This window comes from Exserohilum turcica (genome assembly GCF_000359705.1).
Source record: "Exserohilum turcica Et28A unplaced genomic scaffold SETTUscaffold_4, whole genome shotgun sequence".
NCBI classification, from domain to species: Eukaryota; Fungi; Ascomycota; class Dothideomycetes; order Pleosporales; family Pleosporaceae; genus Exserohilum; species Exserohilum turcicum.
The window spans coordinates 1,644,546-1,667,647 of NW_007360247.1; the positions used below are offsets into that span (position 1 = coordinate 1,644,546).

General features: G+C 53.6%; 8 protein-coding genes across 8 annotated transcripts; 5 read left to right on the forward strand and 3 right to left on the reverse strand.

Annotated features, from left to right (window-relative positions):
• Positions 1-160: 160 nt before the first annotated feature.
• Positions 161-5,331, forward strand: SETTUDRAFT_172626 (glycoside hydrolase family 1 protein; the record flags this gene model as incomplete). The annotated part of the gene is made up of 7 exons (XM_008030315.1): positions 161-1,833; positions 1,966-1,970; positions 2,874-3,837; positions 3,893-3,990; positions 4,039-4,451; positions 4,498-4,987; positions 5,043-5,331. The coding sequence occupies 7 exons, from the start codon at positions 161-163 to the stop codon at positions 5,240-5,242; spliced, it is 3,843 nt and encodes a 1,280-aa protein (XP_008028506.1). The 3' UTR covers positions 5,243-5,331.
• A 1,404-nt stretch (positions 5,332-6,735) lies between these two features.
• SETTUDRAFT_164392 (uncharacterized protein) lies at positions 6,736-8,581 on the reverse strand. The gene has a single exon (XM_008030316.1). It carries the CDS (start codon positions 8,292-8,294, stop codon positions 6,816-6,818), a length of 1,479 nt encoding a protein of 492 aa, XP_008028507.1. The 5' UTR covers positions 8,295-8,581; the 3' UTR covers positions 6,736-6,815.
• Positions 8,582-8,654: 73 nt separating this feature from the next.
• On the reverse strand, positions 8,655-10,443 carry SETTUDRAFT_21478 (uncharacterized protein; the record flags this gene model as incomplete). The annotated part of the gene is made up of 8 exons (XM_008029829.1): positions 8,655-9,209; positions 9,255-9,323; positions 9,373-9,453; positions 9,503-9,589; positions 9,642-9,750; positions 9,798-9,864; positions 9,909-10,120; positions 10,169-10,443. The coding sequence occupies 8 exons, from the start codon at positions 10,441-10,443 to the stop codon at positions 8,655-8,657; spliced, it is 1,455 nt and encodes a 484-aa protein (XP_008028020.1).
• A 594-nt stretch (positions 10,444-11,037) lies between these two features.
• Positions 11,038-13,141, forward strand: SETTUDRAFT_119136 (uncharacterized protein; the record flags this gene model as incomplete). The annotated part of the gene is made up of 2 exons (XM_008030317.1): positions 11,038-11,532; positions 11,586-13,141. 2 exons carry the CDS (start codon positions 11,038-11,040, stop codon positions 12,927-12,929), a joined length of 1,839 nt encoding a protein of 612 aa, XP_008028508.1. The 3' UTR covers positions 12,930-13,141.
• Positions 13,142-14,476: 1,335 nt separating this feature from the next.
• Positions 14,477-16,276, forward strand: SETTUDRAFT_42813 (uncharacterized protein; the record flags this gene model as incomplete). Its single annotated transcript, XM_008029967.1, has 2 exons — positions 14,477-14,778; positions 14,832-16,276. 2 exons carry the CDS (start codon positions 14,477-14,479, stop codon positions 16,033-16,035), a joined length of 1,506 nt encoding a protein of 501 aa, XP_008028158.1. The 3' UTR covers positions 16,036-16,276.
• A 1,260-nt stretch (positions 16,277-17,536) lies between these two features.
• Positions 17,537-18,701, reverse strand: SETTUDRAFT_42814 (uncharacterized protein). The gene is made up of 3 exons (XM_008029968.1): positions 18,266-18,701; positions 17,964-18,214; positions 17,537-17,914 (listed from the first exon to the last, which is right to left on the reverse strand). Exons 1-3 carry the CDS (start codon positions 18,660-18,662, stop codon positions 17,753-17,755), a joined length of 810 nt encoding a protein of 269 aa, XP_008028159.1. The 5' UTR covers positions 18,663-18,701; the 3' UTR covers positions 17,537-17,752.
• A 179-nt stretch (positions 18,702-18,880) lies between these two features.
• SETTUDRAFT_93076 (uncharacterized protein) lies at positions 18,881-20,632 on the forward strand (the record flags this gene model as incomplete). Its single annotated transcript, XM_008030318.1, has 1 exon — positions 18,881-20,632. One exon carries the CDS (start codon positions 18,881-18,883, stop codon positions 20,630-20,632), a length of 1,752 nt encoding a protein of 583 aa, XP_008028509.1.
• A 622-nt stretch (positions 20,633-21,254) lies between these two features.
• On the forward strand, positions 21,255-22,976 carry SETTUDRAFT_138944 (glycosyltransferase family 21 protein; the record flags this gene model as incomplete). Its single annotated transcript, XM_008030319.1, has 1 exon — positions 21,255-22,976. The coding sequence occupies one exon, from the start codon at positions 21,255-21,257 to the stop codon at positions 22,974-22,976; it is 1,722 nt and encodes a 573-aa protein (XP_008028510.1).
• Positions 22,977-23,102: the final 126 nt, after the last annotated feature.

The window sequence follows — 23,102 nt, forward strand, 5'->3', positions numbered from 1 at the left end:
TAAAGTGAAAGACAAGCAAGATGGCTGAGGAAGTCATTGCCGGCGCGGGGCTCCGCGATGCTGGCGCTGGTGTGTGTTCAAGGTACCAAGTACAAGTACAAGTGGTGCCCATGCGTCTGCTTTGGAGCATTCTTCGACTCGTGCAGTTGAGGTCAGCAAGATGGCTCGGCTGGTGAGCCTTTCTGGGCTGCTTCTTTTGGCCCTGCCGATTGCAGCCAAGACTAATGTAACGTCTACGCTCTCGTTCGCTCAGCCCTCGGGCTACACGTCGTCCAGCTTCAATGCTTCTGCTCAGCCCACCCCATTCACCCGTACCGATTACTCGCCCAATGCACTCGCATCCCTCTGGGATCAAGTAGGCCCTGTCGCTACCGGTCCAGTCACGTCTACTGTTACTCCAACTCCTGAGCCGTCCGTGTACCCTAAACCGGATCCGCATTTCTACCACGCCCTCGTTGGTAGCGGGTACCCGGAGGCTCGAGATCTCAAGTTACCCGACAACTTCCATTGGGGATTGAGTTCTTCGGCGTACCAGATTGAAGGTGCGGCCAAGGCCGAGGGAAAAGGACCCAGTATCTGGGATCTGCTGGCCCATCGAGTCCCCAACTTTGTGGCGGACAATACGACGGGTGATGTTGTTGCTCAGCATTACTACCTGTACAAGCAAGACTTTGCTCGGCTTGCAAGTCTGGGTATCAAGGCTTTCAGTCCCAGCTTCTCATGGCCGCGTTTCTTCCCCTTTGGCAACGGTCCGGTCAACGAGGAAGCTGTTGCACACTATGACGACGTGATCTCGACCATGCACGCCAATGGCATCCACCCTTCGGTGACGCTTTTCCACTGGGACACGCCATTGGCCATCTTTAATGAATATGGCGGATGGACCGACCGACGCGTGGTGGATGACTTTTTCCACTACGCCAAGTTTGTCATTACACGCTACGACGCCTATGTTGACGAGTGGTTTACTATCAACGAGCCCCAGTACTGCAACTGGCAGTATGCGTCTTATCCAGCGGGCGAATACTACCCGGCGCCAAACGGGATTACGCCTGGTGTGAGAGCACGCTTCTTGTGTGGCCACTACACGCTACTTGCGCATGCAAAGGTGGCCAAATGGTACCACGAAGAGTTCAAGGGCCGCGGACGCATCACGCTGAAGAACAGTGGCAATTACTATGAAGCCAATAGTACCAAGCCTGAAGACGAGGTGGCGCGGCAACGCAACTTTGACTTTAGCATTGGCTGGTTTGGGGGCCCATGGACAGACGGCGACTACCCGCAGTCGCTCAAGGACACGCTTGGAGACCTGTTGCCCGAGTTTACGCAGGAGGAGAAGGACATGATCAAGGGCTCGTGTGACTTTTACGCCATTGATCCCTACTCGTCGTTTGTCGCGTTTGAAGTCGAGGGCGGGCTCGAGGCATGTACGAGCAACCGGTCACACCCGTCGTTCCCCGACTGTGCTGGATCCGCAAGCGTAGCGCCCAATGGATTTCCCATTGGGCCGGCGGCCGACCCAGCCATGTCGTGGTTCTACTCTGCGCCGGCAGGAGTACGGCGGTTCCTCAAACACATTACCCAGGTGCTTTTTCCGTCGGTGCCCGACATTGTCGTCAGTGAATTCGGATTCGCGGAGCCGTTTGAGGCACAGTGGACGAACCTCAACGCAGCACTGTGGGACCTCAAGCGCGCCGACTACTACCAGCAGTACCTCGACAACATTCTGCTGGCGATCCATGTGGACAGGGTCAATGTAACGGGGGCCTGGGGGTGGTCCATCTACGACAACTTTGAGTGGCTCCTGGGCACTTCGGTCCGGTTTGGGCTGCAGTACGTGGACTATGAGAGCCTGGAGAGGACGCCCAAGGCGAGCATGTATCAGTTCCTGAACTGGTTCGAGCAGCATGGGGCGAATGGGAATGCCACGATGAGGATATAGGGGTCGATTGGATATGTATGCAGTAGCAGTAAGTCTAGCCAGGGCATGTATTCGTTTAGCTTTTGGATGCGTGGAGCGACTCGCATGCGATGGTTGATTGGCAGGGCCGGCATGACTGCATGTCAGCGTCTCATGTGGCCGTCTCGAGGCATGTGTTGTAATAGTTGATTCGAGTGAGGGCTTCATTCATGGCGTGTGGCTATGCTAGCTCGCTTCCTTATCGGGCAATCGGCGACCTTGTGACAACGACGGCTCCACCCGAGCATCGTGGTGCGCCGCGACGCTGCCTGCTAAGTAGCTAGCCCGTATCTATGCATGAACGAAAAACAACGCTTCAGTCTGAGTGTTTTTTTGTTCTCTCTGCTCCCATACTCTCCCTCGGTCTGCCCGCTCGCTGTTGGGGGTGATCCCGCTGCGCCATCCTCTCGCTCTACCACGTCGTGACTGCCGCTTGGCGCATGACGCCGAACGCCTCCTCGACGGCTGTCCTCACCCTCGACTTCAACCCCCCCAGATAACACCGACGACAGCAACCAGACGGCTGTGCAGGCGTCTCTCTACAGCTGCGCGTTCACCGGGCCCTCCCTCTGAGAAGCTTCGCCAGGCCCTGCACCGGCGAGTGTCCGAGGCCCTAGGCGGCTGCATCGTCATCTCTCGGCTCGTGACATTGCCTGCTGCCTCAACCTTCCCCAGCTCTCTCGGCCGCCACACCCCCCCGTTCTCCCTCTTCGCCGCCTACACCAGTCCCCCGCACTCGCACACGGCCTGTAGACGCTCTGGTGCTGTGCTTTGTTCATGCTCGCCATCTAGCCTCTCTCCCTTTGTACACGCACGACGCTCTCCTGCCACCAGACGCTGCCACGCACCCATACCCGCGTCATCTGCGGGTAGCCAGACGCTCCGTTCGTCCTGGCAGACGAAACCGCCCCAGACTTTCCCTCCCCAATCGCCGCCGACCACCCATCCATCCCGCCTTCCCCCGCTTCTTCTTCTTCCCCAATAATCTCTGCCCACTCCAACCTCCCTCCCACCACCGCTACCGCTGCTGCTGCTGCTGCTGCTGCTGCTGCTGCCGCCGCCGCCACTACCGCCCTTCCGTCCCAAGGCACTACGGCCACCAAGCGCAGGAACACCTTCTCCGACAGCGGCGGCCAGAGCGAAGAAGAGGCTCTATCGCGCACCGACCGAGGCAGGTCATCCCGCCACACCTCGAAGCGCCTGCGCAGAAACGACGGGACCATGCGCCTGGACAACGACTCCTCCAAGACTGCACAATCGCCCTCTCGCAACTTTACAAACGGATCTTCACAGTCGTCGGCGCCCAGGTCGCCGCTGGGCAAGAATACGAATGGCAGCCCCCACAGCCGCAACGAGAGCAACGGCTCCTACACAAATGGGGGCCCGGTAGCCAATGGTGCATCGGTCCCCGCGACCTTTTTTGGCCATGATAGGGAGGAGGTTACGCGTATACTCATCCAGAGCCTGACGGACCTGGGATATCATGGCGCCGCGAGCGCATTGTGCAAGGAAAGCGGTTTCCAGCTCGAAGGACCCACGGTTGCGGCGTTCCGGAGCTCAGTGTTGAACGGCGATTGGGAAGAGGCGGAAGAGTTATTGTTTGGCTCCAACACAAGTGACAATGGAGGCGGCGTTGGTTTGGATGCCCCGTACGGAAAATCATGGGGGGGAAAGTCACGGTCAAAGTCGGGTTCGCAGCGTTCTGCAGGCCTGACGCTTGCCGAGGGCGCGAATCGCGAGGTTATGCTCTTCTGGCTCAAGCAACAAAAATACCTCGAACTGCTCGAACGCAGGGATCTCTCCAAAGCACTCGCAGTTCTTCGACAGGAGCTGACGCCTCTGCACCAAGACGTGGGCAGGCTACATGCTCTTTCAGCGTTAGTTCTGATTCGATGCATGTTTTGCTTGCCGCTTTCAGCTAACAGCCATCAGGTTTATGATGTGCCAATCTGCCGAGGACTTGAGGCATCAGGCCCAATGGGACGGTGCTCGCGGCGAGTCGCGAATGCATCTCCTCTCGGATCTTTCGAGTATGTAGCCATTTTATCACTTCAAGGGTGGCTGCTAACGCCTTACAGGATCCATCTCGCCTAGTGTCATGATTCCAGAGCATCGATTAGCAGTACTGCTAGACGAGGTAAAAGATAGCTGGATCGCAAATTGCTTGTACCATAACACGGCCGCATCACCTTCGCTCTATCTAGATCACAATTGCGAGAGAGACGATTTCCCCACAAAGGCCGTCCTGGACATCAGGCATCACAAGGACGAGGTGTGGTTTCTGCAATACTCAAATGACGGTACTAAGCTGGCGTCAACGAGCAAAGACTGCACAATCATCATCTACGACACCACCACATACAAGGTGCTACACCAATTAGACGAACACCGAGATTCCGGCGTCACCCATCTTGCGTGGAGTCCTGATGACACCAAGATTGTAACATGCTGTTCCCAGCCAGAGAACTCTGCGCGGATATGGGACGTCAAGGTACGCTTCATTGGCTCTTATAGCTAGCGTCTGCTAACCTGCATAGACTGGTGTATGCATACAATGCATTAGTGACTTTACATACCCCTGCACAACAGCAGCATGGGATCCGTCGGGCACACGCGTGATTATTGGATCACAAGATGACCGAATGGGCTGCGGAGTGTGGGATCTCAACGGCGAACTCAAACACAACTTCTGCGACGATGGTGGAAAGCTGCGAGCGAATGACCTTGCCGTATCACCAAACGGCGAGCGACTTGTCGTCATCACGGAAAATTCGATTGTCGTCTTTGACTTTGTCAGCTACGAGAAGATTGCGGAATTTCAACTCGACGAAGTCAAACTGACGAGTGTCATGATTAGCCAAGATTCGCGGCACATGCTGGTGAGCATGAGCCCGGACCAGATCAAGCTTATGGAGATTGACACGGGTGATGTCATCCAACGCTTCGAGGCACACGCTCAGAAACAGTTCATCATCAGGTCCGCATTTGGTGGCGCGGACGAGAACTTTGTCGTTAGTGGCAGCGAGGGTAAGCTTTTATAGATGTTAACTCTGTGAACGCATTGGCTAATACATGTGTCTAGACTCGCGGATATACATCTGGCGCTCCAACGGCCTCCTCATCGAGGCCCTCGACGCCCACCCCGGCTGCGTCAATAGCGTAGCATGGCACCCCAAGGACCCGACCACCTTTGCCTCTGCAGGCGACGACATGCGAGTCAAAATCTGGAAACCAGCCTCTGCATCCCCAATACCACTGCCAGGTAACGGCTACGGGGGGTAAGAAAAACAAAGTGACGGAATAGACTAGTTCTGGCGCGACACACACACACACACACATATACATATTTCTATGTTTTACTTATCTATCCCCCATCTCGGTCAGAAGACGTGTTTTTATGGCAATGGTTGTACGATGGTTCATGAGCAAAGGGCAGCGGTGCGATGCGATGCGGTGCGGTGCAGAGAGCTGCGGGAAACGACCAGAAAAAAAGGAAAAAGACTGGTAGTTCGAGGATTTTTGTTTGGGGGGGGGGGCCTCCCCCCTTTTTTTGGTTTTGTTTGCATTACTCGGCGTCACACTGGACATGGCTACTCGAGTATTACACACCTTGAATCTCTCTTTTTGTTTTTTTCCTTTTGTTTTGTACACTCGGCCTTGTTCCTTGTTCCTTGTTTTGTTTTGTTTTGTTTTTTTGTCTTTGCCGTTCCTTGGGAGAAATTCGCCTTTGCATGTCGTTATGTGCCCCCCCCCTTTTTTTGTCCTTGGGGAGGGGGAATATGTAGTATGGGGCACGCCTGCAATCGTTAGGGGAGGGGCGAAAGGACATCATTATCATTATTATCATTATCTATTGTCTTCGTTGCCTTTTTTTTCTTTCTTCTTGTGGCTACTGTTACATTCTTTACATGATTATATATATTTTTTTTGTTAGGGGGTTTTCTTTCTTATCTTGCACACTTGCCTTCCCTTGTCCTCTCTGTCTGTCTGTCTGTCTGTCTGTCTGTCTGTCTGTCTGTCTGTCTGTCTGTCTGTCTGTATGTGTATGTGTCTGTGGCGTTATTATTATTATTATTGACTGATTGATTGATTGATCAATCCAAGTTTTCTGTTTATAGTACCGGCTACTCTATCTATCTATCCATCTATGTTTTTCGTTTTTCATTCTCCTTGTGAATTAGACTTTGTTGCGTTATTCTTCTTACTTGATGCTTGTTTCTTCTGAGTACTCGTGTTGAATATATATATATATATATATACATATATACATACTTAGAGAGAGATATATATATTAGGATTCAACATCCTATTTTCGTTCGCTGTTGCTGTTTACGATTTGATTGTGAAATCAATGGCGTTTATATTGTCATGTTGTAAGTAGCGGGATTGCACAACGCAGAAGGTGTAGAGTATACAGTCTAAGATAAATTGGCGTTTGTATGATTGAGGGTTTGAGAGGAAGACATCATCACTGTGGTGAGGTTGTGCAACTAGATAGCTGCCTTTTCATCTTGAAGCACACACATAGTACTCAAAAAATTTAGGAAGAGAGTTGATCAGGTGAATATGCATAATAATAAAGCAGTCTTGTATTCAATCATACTTGTCAAAAGCCCCCAGTCCATCACCGTCATTAGTCATATATCATTAAAGCATAATTCATAGCCCCTTGCCGGGTTCTTTGCAGTCTTTCGCTTATCATCAATCAACTCCAACAAAAATAACCAGGTACCGCCATATGTTGTGCTTTCTCATGCCATTGCTATTCGTTTCTGGGTATCTTTATTTGTATGGAAAATAAAACAGGGCATCGATGACTCGTTAATCTGCAAAACCCTCCACATATACTGCGTATTCAAGCGGCGCTAACGGTGGCTTTACCTTTGCCGAGATTTTGGCTAGACATCAACATCTCCCTGAGTCGGTCTTCGGCTCGTGTCAGTTCTTGACGGCTACTCTCGCTGAGATCGGATGGGCGAGGCCATGGCAGCCATGATTTCAAGGAGCCCAAGGTACCTGCACGGAGCCGTGAAGCTGGAAGGCTGCGCATTGCTTGTCTGCGATGCTGCGAGGAGGGTCTTCGTGGATTCCCGTTGAGGGGCTGAGTGTCTGTTGTCTGCACTGAGAAATCGATATTGTCTTGCATAGCGCATGACGTATCGAGCGAGAGATACTTCGAAGCAGTAGGTGCAGCGAGAGTAATGGCTGGATGGGAAGATGACCCTGAGGCCTGGACTGCCCAAGGAGGACCGCGGTTCTGCGTTTCGGCTTGCTTTGAGCTGCTACCCTCTTGCTCGCGGAAGGTGTCACCATCAATTGCTTTTCTCTTGCCACTGCCACCACTGATGACGCTCTTCAAGCTGCCGTATGCTGACTGGCTTCGTTTCTTGCTGCTCTCTGCTTTTCCCTCTTGTGCCAGCCTTTCGCTAGAGCTGCTGGCTTCAGGCACAGCCATCAGCGTATTGTCCGCGGCAGACCATCCTTGGCTGATTCTGTTCAGGCGGCCTCGCCCCACAAGCGCTCCAGTGCTCACAGCCCAGCCTGGTCCAGTCCCAGTGATCTCGCCCTGTGGGGGAAGATGTGAGTCATACTCATCTGCCAGACTCATCCTGCTCTTCGCACAGATCTCGGCAATGGCATCGATGGCATCTCGAATCTCGGGATCGACAGCGCGGAGGATGGCTGAGAAGGAAAAGTCATCCGCAGAGGGCAGCTGCTCGCTCCTACCCGCCAGACCGGCCGTCAGTGCTGAGGTGGGCATGTTTCCACTCACTGCAAACGAGCGTGGGGTGTTGAAGCCGGAGCCCGGGCGTGAGGTATGCCGTGAACCCGAGTACGTGCGTACCACGACAGGCTGGCTAGTGACGGTTGTTCGGCTAGACGTGGATTTTGCAGACTTGCTCTTGGAAGGCGACGAGTGGAAGGCGGGGGCATTGAGGGCGCGAAGGGCAGCGGACTGGGTCGGGGGCAGCGTGTTGGTCAATGTGGTAGTCGCACTAGGCACTGAACATGAGCTCGCTGCGAGGTCAGTAGGGCCTTCTTGTGCATCAGAGGGTTGCGCGTGGATGAGAATCGCCGGGACAGCTTCGTCGGACAGGATGGGCTGGGCACTGAGCGTGGACGTGGTGTTGTTGGCCAGGAGGGTCGAGAAGACGCCCAGAGGTACCGACTGTCTAGTGGTCGTGGCAGGCGTCAATGGCTGCGGGATGGCATTCGACTCAGGGGCATCTGAGCCATGTTGGTCGTTGTTGGGGGGGTGGGCGGAGGGTTGCGAGGGTGGGGGCGCCTCGAAGGGAACGGGCGGGTCGTTTGGAGGGGCGGCGGATCCAGACATTGTGAAAGTTGCTTGTAAGCTGCAGGTCAATGCATAGCATGCGCGCTTTGCGACGCCGTCTCAGTTGTTGAACGTGGCCTGCCGTGATTGAGAAAGGATGCGTTGGCGGACGTGGACCAAGCTTGGCGGGGATAGGAAAGGAGGAGTATTTGTTGCACCACCCACCCGATGCCCCTCATTGGACAATGCCGCTCAGTTGCTCCACCAACGCTGCACTCTCCGCACATTCGGGCTGGAGGCCATGACAGTGCCTTCAGCATGCCATTGCACGCCTTTTCTGCAGACAAGGCAACAAGGCAGTGCGTACAGTCCTCCGCCTGTCCATGCACGCTGGGACAAATGCAGTACGCGTCAACCTCCTCAAAAAAGCATACCATCGTCTGAGCAGTCGCTGCCAATCGGTAGAGTGCGCGCGGCCTCCTTCGCATGGCTCAGCTCGCCGCCCAGCCATGACACCAATCCACCAGGTAGCTCGTCTAATACCTGCATCTCAGCCTTCACGTTGAGCATGAGCATCACCTGCAGTTCCCGTCTCCAGCTTGGCTCAGCTCCATCTTCTGTGCATACATTCCACTCCAGCATCTGCACTGCTTTGGTGCGGTCGCGTGTTGTGAGTCTCATCAAGCCTTGGAGCTGGGGTATCGCGTACGATTCCGTGCCATCCTCGCCTACCCGTCTCCTGCTCAAGTCGTCACTCTTTACACCAAGCCAGAGCATGTTGGACAGGCTAATTGCGGGTGTATTTATGCGTGTAACATCTTCGTGTGCAAGGCGGTACGAGCCGTACTTGTAAGTGGATAGAATGGCGATGCCGTCAGGGTCCAGGTCCACTAAAACAAACATGGGAACATGAGGGGCATTGTCTGTTAGTTGGCGGACGAACTTGCGCGAAGCCACGTCAGGGTATCCTTTAGCCTATGCAATAGTTAGAAATTTCTATAGTGTGTCTTCTAAACTCACAGTCAACATCACGCCATGCAAGCCCAGTGTATCCCATTGCGATGACCCGATCAGTGACCGAAATGTCGCCTGTGGGTTCCGTCAGTACCGACAAAAGTATACGGAGAGTTGAGCATACCTCTTTCTCAATGATGAGAACCCAATGGACCCCGGTCAAGTCCCAGGTGTTACTTTCACCCACAGTCGGAATGAGCAGACCCTGGTGGAAGATCAGTCATGTACATTGCCATGGGCATACTCAATTCAACCTCTCTGTTGCTAAGACCATCCACAATGTGATTGTTATTTTGTCGAAGCCTGAAATTGCCGGCCACTAAACCCTTCGCCGCGGCAGTCTGATATCCAGGTGTCAGTTGTGTTAATCTGCATCCTTCAGGGGTCGCATACCACGTTCAGTTGTGATCTAGTAATGTCAAATGTGCATGCCAAATCGTCCACGTATCGATCAACGACAGATTGCTTGACGAAAAGATCTGGATGTCGATAGTAGATGTCACTGTATTCATTAGATTGAATTCTTAATAATGGGACAACGTAATGCACCGCTTCGTCATGATGGTGTTATCACTGAGACCACCGTGGATGAGCTCTAGAATACGTAATAGTACAGCTGGAAATGTCAGTCTTCACTTTGAAACAGACGGGAAAACCGACTGAAGTTCCAAGCCTCTTGAGCATTGGCTCCTGGGAAGTTTATGTCGCGTTCTTTGGGCTTGGGAATCGGTTCGCGTCCTTCAGTGCCAATGGCGCTTCGGCGAGAAAGATATGAGCGAGACTTGAGGGTTATGGTAAGCGATTCGTGTTCTTCCAATAGGCCGTCCACTATTCTTTCAAGCATGGACTCAATGCGGGCCATCACCCAGTGTCTGAGAGAAAGTAAGCTACAATCAGACCATGTGAAAAAGAACTAAAACCTGTCGCGAATAGGGCGCTCAGTAAGCTCGCTTGGATCGCAGCCAGATTGTTCTTGAGAGTGCCTCATGTGGATCTTATGCACGTGTTGCCCACATGACATATCAGCAACGGTAGGCGTGTGAGCTGCGGTGTCTGCCGCCGCCCAGGGGTTAAGGTTTTCATTCCCAGTAGCAAATAGGATGTCATCGTCGGATTCATCGAGCAAATTATCGTCTGAAGTCAGTTGCGTGTCTAGGTCTCCAAAAAGCAGGTCCTCGAAGCCGCTCTCGTCCATAGCGAAAACTCAGGCAGCACGCTAGTATTTGGAATGAACAGGGTCAGTTTTCTGCTGGATAGCTAGTGCGTAGTCGATGAAAAGTTTGATGGCGCTGGAGTTGGTTACGGTGCTGTAGGTGAGTGTGGTTGGAAAGAACGACGGGGCCCTGTTAGGCAGCGAGGCACGACATCTACGACCACTCACCATGTGTGGAAGGCTCTCCCCATGCTCTTCGATGCAAACTAAGCTCAAAACTCTATTCTACGAATCAACCGAATTAATTGGATTTCCAGACACTTTGGGTACAGTTGGGTTTGCATTAAAGTTCGCGGCAGACGGACCTTACCCAAATAGGAATCTAGGCACTATTCGGAATTCCTCGAAGAGTGCGGGAAACGACGAATCGGCTCCCTGGGCCTTGGCCGTGCCTTCGACGCGTGTCGCGTCGCGCCTTCCACCTTCGCGTCACCTCCCGCATCAACGCCCGCTATCGCAATCACGCCCTCTTTCAATCACAACGCCAACCACAGAATTCAGCCTCGGCTGCAGACAGTTGACAGGGCTGCAACTCTCAACGAACCCCAATTCAAAATTGCAACATCTGCAACCAACATGGAGGACCCCGCCCCTGCCGCGCCGGTATCCCAAAAGCGTCCACTCGAAGAAGAGGTCCAACCTCCCATCACACCCGCCAAGTCCACAATCAGTTCTCAAGCATCCACGCCCCTTTCAGAAGTCTCGGTTCAGACACCGTCTCCTCTTAGAAACAAAGCATCGAATCCGACAGGACCCACCAACACCAAGCCTGGTGATGACCAGCCGCTTTCCTCGCAGAACGCCTCCACCATGATTGTTACACATCAGCCAGCCAAGCGGCGGAGATTGACTACACAAGAGAAAGAGGCGCAGCGTCTTGAGAAAGAAGCAAAGGCCAAGGCTCGAGAGGAGAAGAAGGCACAGAAGGAGGCCGAGGAGAAACTCAAGGCCGAGCAAAAGGCACAGAGAGATGAGGAGAAACGGAAGAAGAACGAAGAGCGGGATGAGAAGAAGCGCCTAAAGGAAGAGGAGCAGCAACGCCTCGAGGAAGAAAAGGCAAAGAAGGCACGGGTAGGTCTATATGGACTGTGCAGACTCATTCGATGATGCTAACTCGACCATAGTCGCAGATGAAGCTGAATGCTTTCTTCACGAAGCCAAAGACAGGGCCGAGCTCAGGACAGGCCGCGGTAGCTTCGTCCCAGAACCCCGCAGCCTCTGTATCATTACCTGACACATCTGGGGCCAATAGTGATTTGATCCCACCCTCACCACAGAAGACCATCGCCAAGAACGCACAATCAGACTATGAGCGATACTTCTTGCCGTTTAATGTTCCTGCGCACACAATCCTTGCGCCGACGAATTGCCTTTTAAACAGCCCTGAGAAATTGGAAGCCGCCCGACAGCGACTGGACAATATCATTGCACAAAATAATGCGCCTGGCAAGACCATCACACCAGAGACATTAGCGTCACTCTTTCCACAGCGCGACGTCCGAGGCCACAAGACGGCGACAATATCGGAAGTCGTTGATTGCGTCAACAGCTCGTCTGACCACCCTATTCATGTTACGGCTGAGAAGGGTGCAACATCAAGACACCCCTTGGAGATGCTGAGAGAGATACCGATAAAGTACATTCATTTCTGCACAGACGTCCGTCCACCCTATTGCGGAACGTACACCAGGCCATACACAGACGCCCAGGCAAGGCGCTTGGCACGGAACCCCTTGTCGAAAGCTCGCCAGGACACTGATTACGACTATGACTCTGAAGCTGAATGGGATGAACCAGAGGAAGGTGAAGACTTGGACTCCGATGGGGAGGATGACAATGAAGAGGACGCGGAAGATGATATGGATGGCTTCCTTGATGATGAAGAGGATCCACAGCTCAAACGTGGACTCATTAGCGGCGATCTGGTGCCCGTCAACACCGGCTTGTGCTGGGAGGACGCAGACAGCGTGTCCCGACTGAATGACGGATCGGATGCCATTTGCACAGAGTTCAAGGAGTTCAAGATGGAGTTCTTGTTGGACCCGCAAATGCGGTCGATCGATCCCTTTTCCACAGCATACTGGACGCCTGAGCCTGCAGTCGTAGCGCCCGCGGCTTCGGTTGTGACCAAAGAAACTTCCGGTAGTGGCGCCATGAATCCGCCGCGAGCGCCACTAACCCAGCGAACCATGAACGGACTGCTGAACACGCTGAATGGCCCGCAGAATGCTTCGTCAAGCACGTCAAGCAAGCCTAGCAAGAACAAGCGAATGGTACCCGCCGAGCAACTTCCGGCCTTCAAAGCCGAGATTGAAGGCAAGGATCTCACCAAGCTGGGTATGATAGAGTCTCTGAAGAAAGCGTTCCCCAAGTTGCCGAAAGATGCCATTTCCAACACCTTGAGTGCTGTTGCTGCGAGGGTGGGACCCACTGAGAAGGAGAAGCGGTGGGTGCTCATCAACCCGTGAGTAAGTTTGGTCTTGTCGGTCTACATTATGTATAGCAAAGTATCAGGCATTTTGGGCGCATATCAGGAGTGTTTACTTTGGAGGCGTCCTGGGTCGTCATTCAGCAGCGGGTGGAGTATGGTGTTAGGCGCTTTCATGTCTTGAGGCTTTATTGTTATGCTTCAGACGGGGAGAAAAGCGTCGCGGTGTACAGGGACTAGGTCAGAGCTTCCAAGGGTGGGAGCACAGCGCATGTTTCCGATGACATTTCAGCCGTCAGGTCAGGCGTTAAGGCGATTTTCATAACTGCTGGGCTCCGGGAGTAGGTCGAGGGTTAGCAGATGACATTTCAGAATATGGTGCATTGTGGGGGTTCTACACATCATTTCCACGAGATTTCTGTGTATTCTATCACCGCAGTCAATGCAATTGTAGCCCACCGGGTGTGCAAGGCTGGCGGGCGTTGTGCATACTAAGACGACGAGTAAGACGGAGCTCGACATCATGACGCGTTCGAAGTTGCTCGCGCCATCAGCGTAAGCGCCTAGGCATGGCGTGCCAGTGATTGATCATGGGATATCGTCAGGCTGCAGTGAGGTTCATGAATCAGCCATGGCCCGGGAGATGAGGTCGAGCCATGTGCTGTGGACTTGCAGTCACCAAGTATAACACGGAAGACGGTACACCCGAATATACAGATATCGAGTAGCAATGGTACTGGAGCCGGCAGGCAACGGAGCACAGCATGGGTGCGGGGGGTGCGGCCAAGGACGTGGATGCGGGCGTGGAGGTAGTAGTGGGCGCTGGGAACAAGACGAGGAGGGGTGCTTCATTTCCGGCACACCCTGGTCCGACGAGCTCAGTGCCACACTGCACTTGGCTACGCTAATTGTGCGCGGCGTATATGCGCAACAGTTGTGGTGCTATTGCAGACAGACTTGTGGTGGTGTTAAGAATAGCCCGTGGTGGCCAGCTCCGCGTATGCGTACATGAATCTGCACTGGGGTCCGTGCGCTCGGGCGCCTGCGTTACTGGCGAGAAAGCGTCGTCCAATCGTCTGCGCCTTGTAAACGCCTGGGCTATCTTTGGCGTGTCAGACTACTACACTGAAGCCAATCACGCGGCCCTCTGTAACGAGCATGCCCAGCTTCGGAGAGGGTCATCTTTGTTCCTCGCCCATGCTCCCTGTCCCAAGCGCTGACACCAAGCCCTCTCCAGGCTGGGGGAGGAGGGGGGGGCATTTCCACAACGGCATCAGCAGGCGCTCACCACAGCGGTTCAAAGCCGTGCGGCTCCGGGGAAGACGTGGTGGATATTCCCGCATGCAAGAATAGCTGGCCCTTGGCCTGACTGGCTGGCTGGCTGCATGCCTGTCCTAGTGCGTCGACGTACAGGTTGATTGGAACGTACAGAGACGCCATATTACCTCTGGCGCCTCTACGACGCTGGTTTGAGACGCCCTGTGATTCCTTCTTGTCCATATCTGCGAGGCGGTGCTATAAGCCCAGCCCATCTTGTTCTTCCTTGACCTGCAGCTCACTGGCCTTGAGCGTCTCTTACTATTCGTCATGGCGTCTTCCCTTTTGTACCTGTCTGCAACTGTGCTGTTGGCTCAGTCAACAGTTGCCTTGAACTGCTCCAAGCCCCCAGTATACGTCGATATCCACAAGCGGGCCGTCCACGACTCTCCAGTTTTCCAGTACGGATCATTCATTGGCCTTGGGACCCCCGCACAGAACCAAAGTCTTTGGCCCTCATTACAGCAAAACGTTACCTCGTTTGCGTCGACCGAGTACTGCAAAGGCAATACGACACTGAAGAACTGCGATACGAGTACGGGCGGCTTTTACAGCCCCCAAGACTCGACGTCGTATGTTGCCTCCCTCTGTACATGACCATGCTGCCCACTGACATGTGATGTAGTTTCGAGCAAAAGGATGGCTTCAAGACACTAGACGCAGCCCAGGATAACCTCTTGGGATTCTTTGGTCAAGAAACGGTCCGGCTATATACACACTACTTTGAGACGGACGCCGCATCACAAACACTTGTCTCAAACACCACCATCCAAGTCGCTGAGTCGGGGTCGATAACTCCAGGAAGAGTCGGTGTTGGGTCTTCGTCGACGCTGTTGCGGGATCTTGTTGCGCAAAACATCATTACCGGATCAACATATTCCCTCTACATTGGCCAAGGGTTTGATCGCGCGGGGGGAGTAGTAAACGGCAGCAATGTCTTTGGGGGATACGACTCTGGGCGCTTCACGGGCGACGCACACCAGTATCCCATGAACATTGCCAACACCAACCCCATGAGTGTCCGCGTCAAAGACATCATCATCACAAAGACATCCGACAACTCCAACACATCGCTCTTCGACAACACCGTCTTCACCGACATGCAGTCGCGGCCCGACGCCTTTGAAGCCCAGATCACAACCGAACAGTTTCCCTTTTCTCTGCCCTACCAGATCACGCAGAACTTGATCAAGCAGCTCGGCGCCGAGCAGGACAACACATGGGGCGACAACTCGCTGAAGCTCAAGAACAGCTTCGACGGCACACTGTCGATTGTGCTCGAAGACGGCTTCACCGTCACCCTGCCCCCAGAAGTCCTCATGAACGCCTCCAACATCACGCCGGTCCAGGACCGCGCCAAATCCGCCGACACCCCGTTTTATCTCGGAACCGCCTTCCTGGGCCAAGTCTACCTCATGGCCGACTACGACAGCAATACCTTCTACCTAGCCGAAGCCATCCAGAAAAACAACATGGTCATGCCCGTCACCTTTTGCCCGCGCACCACGCCCGTCGCCTACCAGCGCCCCAAGCAGTCCGAGTGGGCGCGACAAGGCCTCGCGGGCGCCGTCGTCGGCGGCGTAATCGGCGGCATGGGCATCATCGCCGCCAGCTACTGTCTCTGGGTCGCGTGGATGCGCAAGAAGGACAAGCGCCGTCTCCAGCGCGAACTACAGCGCAACTCGCAGCGCAAGCTCGAGCAGCTGGATATCGAGGATGGACGGCCGCCACCCCCGAAATTCGATCCGCCGCCCCAGCAGCAGCAGCAGAGCGTGAATGCTGCCAAAGCCATGTTTTGGCGCAAAAATAAACCCGGCACGACGTTTTGAATACGGATCATGGGTTTTTTTGTCATGGCGAGGGCGTTTGGGAAGGCGTGTTTGAATGGACGGTTATCGTCATCATCGTCAACATACGTCTTGGCCTCTTCTTCTTCTTCTTCTTCTTCTTCTTCCTTCGCATTCGTTATACCCAGAGTAGGCATTTGGCGGCGCCACCACTCTTTTTCATTATATTGCCCGACTATATCCGCATTTGAGTATTTCTGTTTTTTTCAATCATCCATCCATTAGCCAATACAAGTTGTACATAGGGTCTAACTGAGCAATCACGACTGACTTCTTCTCTTCCCTTCCCTTCCCTTCCCTTACCTTCATTCTTCTTCTTCATCTTCTTCATCATCATCTTCTTCTTCCTCTTCTATACAATTCCCAATTTCAATACCTGCAACAATCATGACCGCACGCACTACTTACCCAGAGTCCGTTTTCAAGAGCCGCAAAACAAATACCAAGGCCGAACATGTTTGCGGCATAACAATTGCAATGACAAGCGGACATGCGGTTCAGAGGCAGTTTACTAGACCAACCCTTGTACCTTGGCCCAACGCCCTTCACGTGCCTCGGTCACGTCAAAATCTCCACCATAACCAACACCCTTTTGCACAAACTTGCCAAAACAGGCCGGCTCCAGAGTACAGTTTAGACCCCCCCCCCCTTTCCCCCCACTCTTAGTGAAACGTGCTACAATCAATAGAATCAGTACACTTGCCGTATGCAGCAGTCATCACAAAGTCGCCCTAAGACGCGGGTGGATGCACAGATTGAGCCTAGGAAATAAGCACCAGGATATTTGGCTAAAAGCAAAACAAAGTGAAGAATGAAGGTGGAAAAAGGGACACTACTGCTTGACTAGGGCAGTATGATCAAGAAGAAGAAGAAGGATGCGTGTATGCATGTGTGTATGTATTGTAGGCATTCACCAGCATGCAGGATAGTAGTGAACGTCGGAGTGAGGTCGTAGAGGAGAGGGGTAGGGAAGCATCAAGACCAAAAAAAAAGAGCCACCGGAGAGTGCCCGCGCGCGCGCACGACGCACACTAGTCTCCTCTCAGCAAGTTTATGCACCCAAAAAAAGCAGAAGAAGAAGAAGAAGAAGAAGACGGAAAGAAAAAAAGCAAGCAAGGAAGAAAAAAAGAAAAGAAAGTAAACGCAGGAATCCACGGTTCGATCGCTCCTTAACTTCCTATCCAGGCGCTTGCGGGTGGGGGGTGAGATGTGGGGGTCTGTGCGCATGTTTTTGGGCGAGTATGTGTTTGGTGGGGAAAAAAAAGAAAAAAAAAGAAATAAGAGAACAGGGCGAGTGTGTTGAACAAGACGATAAACAGGGCGAGTACAAGTCGCAGTAATCCATGGTTTTTCGCTGTTTCTTGCCTTAAACGGGCGTGTTCCCCGTTTTTTTTTTTTTTTTTTTCTGTTTTGGGCGGGTGCGAATGAGAAAGTTGCCTGCGTACGTACGTACTTATGTAGTTGGGAAAGTAAGTTTGCCTCGGGTGAAACGGTCAGATGGATACTCCACTTTATCGCCTGATGAGCTCCTGGACTGAATCATTCGTATCACCTGTCGGCTAGAGCGACAAAGACAACAGGCTAGTCACAATGGTACAGAATCATGACATGCACCGTGTCATGTTTTGTTTACAATATGGTACAGATTTCGGAACGGTGGTCTTGTACACGAAAAATTCAAGTTCGTGTCGTGTTCAGGTCATGAATCGGGCGAAAAGCTAAAGCCCAGTGGTGTAAGGATCTTGTCCTGCACAACCTTGTTGGCTACCTCGCCGCCTCGCTCGAGCGCCACCGCTCCAACAATGGCATACAGCGAAGTCATGAGAACAGATTCAAGACCAGACGCCTGGAGCTGGTCCGCCTGTTTTTCGTTAGTCGTTGATCTACTTGGCCAGACATGGACCACGTACCCTCCGGGGTTTCCACCGAGTGACCTTATCCAGACCATACCGTTCTGCTATTGGGGCTAATCGTGACTTGCTCAGCACCATATTTTCTGCCTCTTCGGTCAAGCCCTGCAGTCCGGTCAAAGCGGGGTGAAGGTACGGTTTCCGGCCGAATTCGTCGCTCATAGGTACACCATTGGAATCTCTGGGCCATTGACTTTCTTGCGGCGAGTTGATCAGTGCTTGTGATGTCTGCAGTTCAACAATCCTCCTTCCTGGCCTCGATATTAGCTCCCCTCTTGACCAGCGTTTCCACATGCACATACCCAGATATGCCAATCGGTCGTTGAACCCCCGCTTTCCGTGTTCGAAGCTCTTGTGTGTCACCGCTAGCCACTTGACTTCGTCTCCCAGCACCTTGTCGCCTCCAGGGCCCAACATGCGCACATAGGCATCGTCTAACCGCTTGGGGTCCTCATTGACCTTGAAAACGCCGCCTCTTGCCTGTGGCCGTATTCTAAAAGGGGCCACCATGCGCACGGGTGTCTGCTTCCATCGCGGCCGGTCCTCAGCTTCTGTGTCGAATTCGGCCGCCTTGGATGGGGTTGTGGTTGAAAATGCGCATGCGGAGGTCCGCACAAAGGACGTTTTGGACGATTGCGCAGGCCGCAGCGACGACGAGGCGGTGGAGACGAGGGATTGCAGCGGTCGTTTGGAAGCCATTGAGGCTGTTGTTTTTCTCGGAGGAGGTGGAGGGGTCCGATTGGGGCGGCCAGTCCAAGCGCTGCTGCTGGCGGAGGTGAAGTTCATCATCGAAAAGTTGCCGCACGCGCATCCACGCCTTGCCGCATCCGCACTAGCTCGGAGCGCGCTCCGCTCCCCCCCATCTCACATTCCCCGATACGCGACCTTTCCCCTTGTCGTGCTTCTGTTGCGCCAGTATGGCGAGTCCTGGGGCCTCCGGGTCGCTGAAAGAGCTGCTGGCCGAGCAAATACCAAGAGACGTGCCCATCACCTTCTATCACTACTCCACGCCTCCCTCCAGGTCGTCCGCCCTCTTCTCCGCTCCGCCCCATGGCAAACCCGAAAAGACATACTGCGAGTCGCATACGCTGGCTGCTTCCGTCACCCCCAAAGATGCCGTCGCCTCAGCATTGCCTGAAGAACTGCTTGTGCTTGCCATTGAAGTTTTGATCTACACTACGAGAAACCTCACCACCATCTTCGTATCCAAGGCCGATTCGACAGGCTACATTTCCGAGCTACAACTACCGCGGTCGCAATCCTCGTCGCCCTTGAAGGCCATCTGCCGCACATTTGTATCGTGGCTCGCAGGGGAGAGACAGAGGGACGGCAAGAAACTGGTCATATCTTTATTCGCACGGGCACAGGACCAATACCTATTTCCCGCAAGCATTGAGAACAAGAACAAGCACGTACTGGACGACAGAGGCCTGGTCAAGTGGTGGTGCAAAGTGCTCGATCCGATCATATGGGAATACAAGGCTGAAGGAGAGCGGAAACCCTTGCCCCAACGCCTTGTTGAGGATGAGCCGGTCGAGACGGACAGCGCAGCATCACCGTCCGAGTGTACAGCGAAGGGCTACCTAGTGATCCCGGGCTTTGAACCATACGATACGCTCCGATACATCCCACCGACTCCTGCCCCGAACACGCCTCGGCGATGGGCTACCACGCATCCGCTCCTTCAAATCGCTCCCCATCCTGCTGCTCCACCGCGCTGCCTCGTTCCACATTTCCCAGACGATCCAAAGGCCAGATTTCTTGACGAGCTGGATGAGGAACTTCCCGATCGAGGCTCAGATGCTATGGTGGCTGATGGAGGTACACCTTCGAGGAGCAATGGGCAGTGGAAGAGCGTCAAAACGCTTGACCAATTCTGGGAATTTATGGCATTCAGACAAGAGTGTTCCTCAGGCCGAATAGTAGGCTTCATTTGGGTGGTGATTTCACCGCCGAAGCCTGCAATACCCGAAGAAGACGAGGATACGCCGTCGCAACAATCCGCGTCGCAATCAGTCGCACAAAATGAATCTCAGAAGAGCGCCTCTACACCTAAACGCCCAAAGACAACCCGGAGGAAGAGAGAATCTAGGCTCAAATACGGGCCCATTCCCTTGGTCCTGCCCAAGATCAAGTCAAGCTCATCAAACCTATCGAATTGTTCAAATACGTCCAACTCGGCCAAGCAGCTACCGGAAAACAGTCCCTATTGGAAGTGGCCTGCTTCCTCTCGTGGCACGGTTTGCTTCTCGCTAAAGAACTATGATCGTGCACATGAAGTATTGTTGCAACAGATGTTTGCAAACCGCGCCGCAGCAGCACGAAGCACAAGGAAATGGAAAGAGGAAATCGCCGTGTTGGGTGGCGTGGACGACTGGGGGTTCAGTGTGATAGGGAGAAAAGAACATGTGTCCACAGGCGATTCTTCAGGCTTAACAAGCGGCACGGCACCTACTATAGTCATGGGTGTGCGAAAGAAGAGGAAGCCAGATGCCTCAGCAGAGGCAACAAATGCGGCACAACAGTCGGCTGAGTCAGTGCAAGAACTGGGAACTGACATAGTTCGTAAGAAGGTCAAGACGGAGTCAATCCCACCTGCTGATGTGGGGGCTGCCAACGGGGTGAATACATTGACGGCAGGGTTGGTACGTAAGAAGCCCAAGGCCTGAGGTTGGGGCCAAGACAAGAGAACTTTGATGTTGGTTTATGCTTGTGTAGCCAGACTATGGACCGTCTGCCTACACTAATTTCGGGCCGTAGACTTGCATAGCGTGGCGTTTTGTGCCTGATGCAACCTTTAAACTTTTGTATAATGTGTATACGTCTTCTGGTTGGACAATCAAACGTACGGTTCATGCAACGCACTCGTAATGCCGTGATACAGCCGACATTGTAATCGCAGATGAACAGAATAAAGACACGTAAGAATTTTCACTCGACAGTGTCTCGGGTGGTCTGACGCCGCCTGCTCGTCCCTCGTCTGCAGTCGGAGAGTTGCGGAGGTTGCACTTAGCGCGCTGATCACAACGAGCAATTTCACCGGCGGTGACGTCTGAACAGCAAACGGCCCTTCCTCCTCCGCATTATTCGACACACCGAGTCTTTGCTCGCTTCTAGCGCCTCTGTGACTGGCACTAGAATAAATATCCCACCAAGTGCACGCAATGTGGTTTCGTCTTGGCAGATCTCTACTTACATAATTAATTGCTTTGGGTCGCAACTCCGCAACCTCCGCGCCGCGAGATTCGTCACATCCCACCTTCATAGCCTCTCTACCCTCATTTTTCGCGCATGCTTCGCGCGCCCGACTTCGCGACTCGAGACGATGTCTCTACGTTGCGTATCACCGTCGCCACCGTCTGCCTTGTCTGGTGGGTGGTAGTGTGGCATGTTTGCGCAATCGGCTTTATCCAACTGTTCCGCTATTACTGGACGAAGCCACAGCCAGCAACATGCGTAACTACCATGGACGAGGACCGGGTCCCTCATGTCACAGTCATACGTCCGGTTAAAGGCCTCGACCCCCGCCTCTACGAGTGCCTCGCAGCGACCCTCCGCCAGACGTACCCCAAGAACAGGCTGAACACCGTGTTCTGTGTCCCCTCACGGTCCGACCCCGCGTTTCCAATCCTCCAGCGTCTATGCAAGGACTTTCCAGACGTCCATGTACAAATCTTGGTTGAAGAGGAAGACCCGCTGCTGCTCAAGGACAGCAATGCGCTGGGGCCCAACCCCAAGATCAGGAACATGAGCCGCGCTTATAGGGAGGCCAAGGGCGATATCGTGTGGATACTGGATTGCAACGTCTGGGTTGGCAAGGGCGTCTGTGGTCGCCTGGTGGACCTGCTATGCGGCTTTGGAGAGGGCAGCAATGGGAAGCCCAAGACAAAGTACAAATTCGTGCATCAGACACCGCTCACGGTAGACCTCGACTCGCAGCGCCTCTCGCTCAGCGACAGAAAGGAGCTTCTTGGAGGAACATCAGCCGTTACAGCACCTCCTACCAACATCGCCGCCAGTACGGCTTCAGACCCCCGCAACTACTCCAACAGCACCGTCAAGAAGCTTCTTCAGCGCGGTGGAGGGCGCCTGGACGAGGCCTTTATGTCGTCCGCGCACGCAAAATTCTACCAGGCCATCAACACAGTTGCTGTAGCGCCTTGCATCATGGGCAAGAGCACCATGTTCCGCCGCTCACAGCTCAACTACGTCACGTCGTCGAATCCCCAACGCGCTGCCGGAATCGACTTCTTTTCCGACAACATATGCGAAGACCACCTCATCGGCGACGTGCTCTGGAAGGAACCCCAAGCCTTCGAAAAGCGAGGCTACCAACCCGAGCCAGGAGCGGAGAAAGAAGTTTGGGGCAAGCACGGAATGCTGTTTGGCGATTTTTGCTTCCAACCCATCAGTCACACATCCGTCGAGGCTTACCTGCAGCGCCGCATCCGCTGGCTGCGCGTGCGCAAGTTCACCGTGACACTAGCAACCTTTGTCGAGCCGGGCACTGAAAGCATTCTCTGCGGCTTATACGGCGCATACGCTCTCACGACACTCCCTTTCTTCGCTCAGCTCGGCATCAGTCCCACATGGCCGTCCTTCGTCCTCATCTGGCTCCTCCACATGTGTGCCTGGTGTGCGGTAGACTACATCCAGTACCTCCTCCTGCACTCAGCCAAGACGGTTGAAATCGACGCCGACACCCCAGACTTTGTCCTCCCGCAACGCTCCGCAGAGGCATATCACCGCTCCGACGTCACAAAACCCCTGCTCGGCACCAAGACTCCCGCCGAGCCCAGCCTGCTCGACGGCGCACGCAGAACCCTCAAGGACTTTTTTTTCGCGTGGCTTGGCCGCGAGTTCTTCGCTCTCCCTGTTTGGATCACGGCCTTTTGGGGCGGCGTCACGGTCGAATGGCGTGGCCGGAAATTCTGGGTTGGCCTCGATACAAAGGTCCATGAGATTCTGCCCAGAGAGACGATCCAAGTGGATAAAGCTGGACATGTGAAATGAGTTGTTGTCGTGTTCTGAATATTTCTTTTTTCTTGTGCATAGCGAGTATAGACTTGCTTGCTTGGTTTTAACTCACTCAAGTAGTAGTGCTTTGAAAAGCGTGTTCAGCGATGAGCGTTTTAAAGA

Coding starts and splice junctions, on each gene's coding strand:
- SETTUDRAFT_164392 (XM_008030316.1), bottom strand. CDS start 8,294: ATGTCTGGATCCGCCGCCCCTCCAAACGACCCGCCCGTTCCCTTCGAG.
- SETTUDRAFT_42814 (XM_008029968.1), bottom strand. CDS start 18,662: ATGGCTTCCAAACGACCGCTGCAATCCCTCGTCTCCACCGCCTCGTCG. Junction 18,215..18,265: donor CGACCGATTGGCATATCTGG/GTATGTGCATGT, acceptor TATCGAGGCCAG/GAAGGAGGATTGTTGAACTG. Junction 17,915..17,963: donor CTCGGTGGAAACCCCGGAGG/GTACGTGGTCCA, acceptor AACGAAAAACAG/GCGGACCAGCTCCAGGCGTC.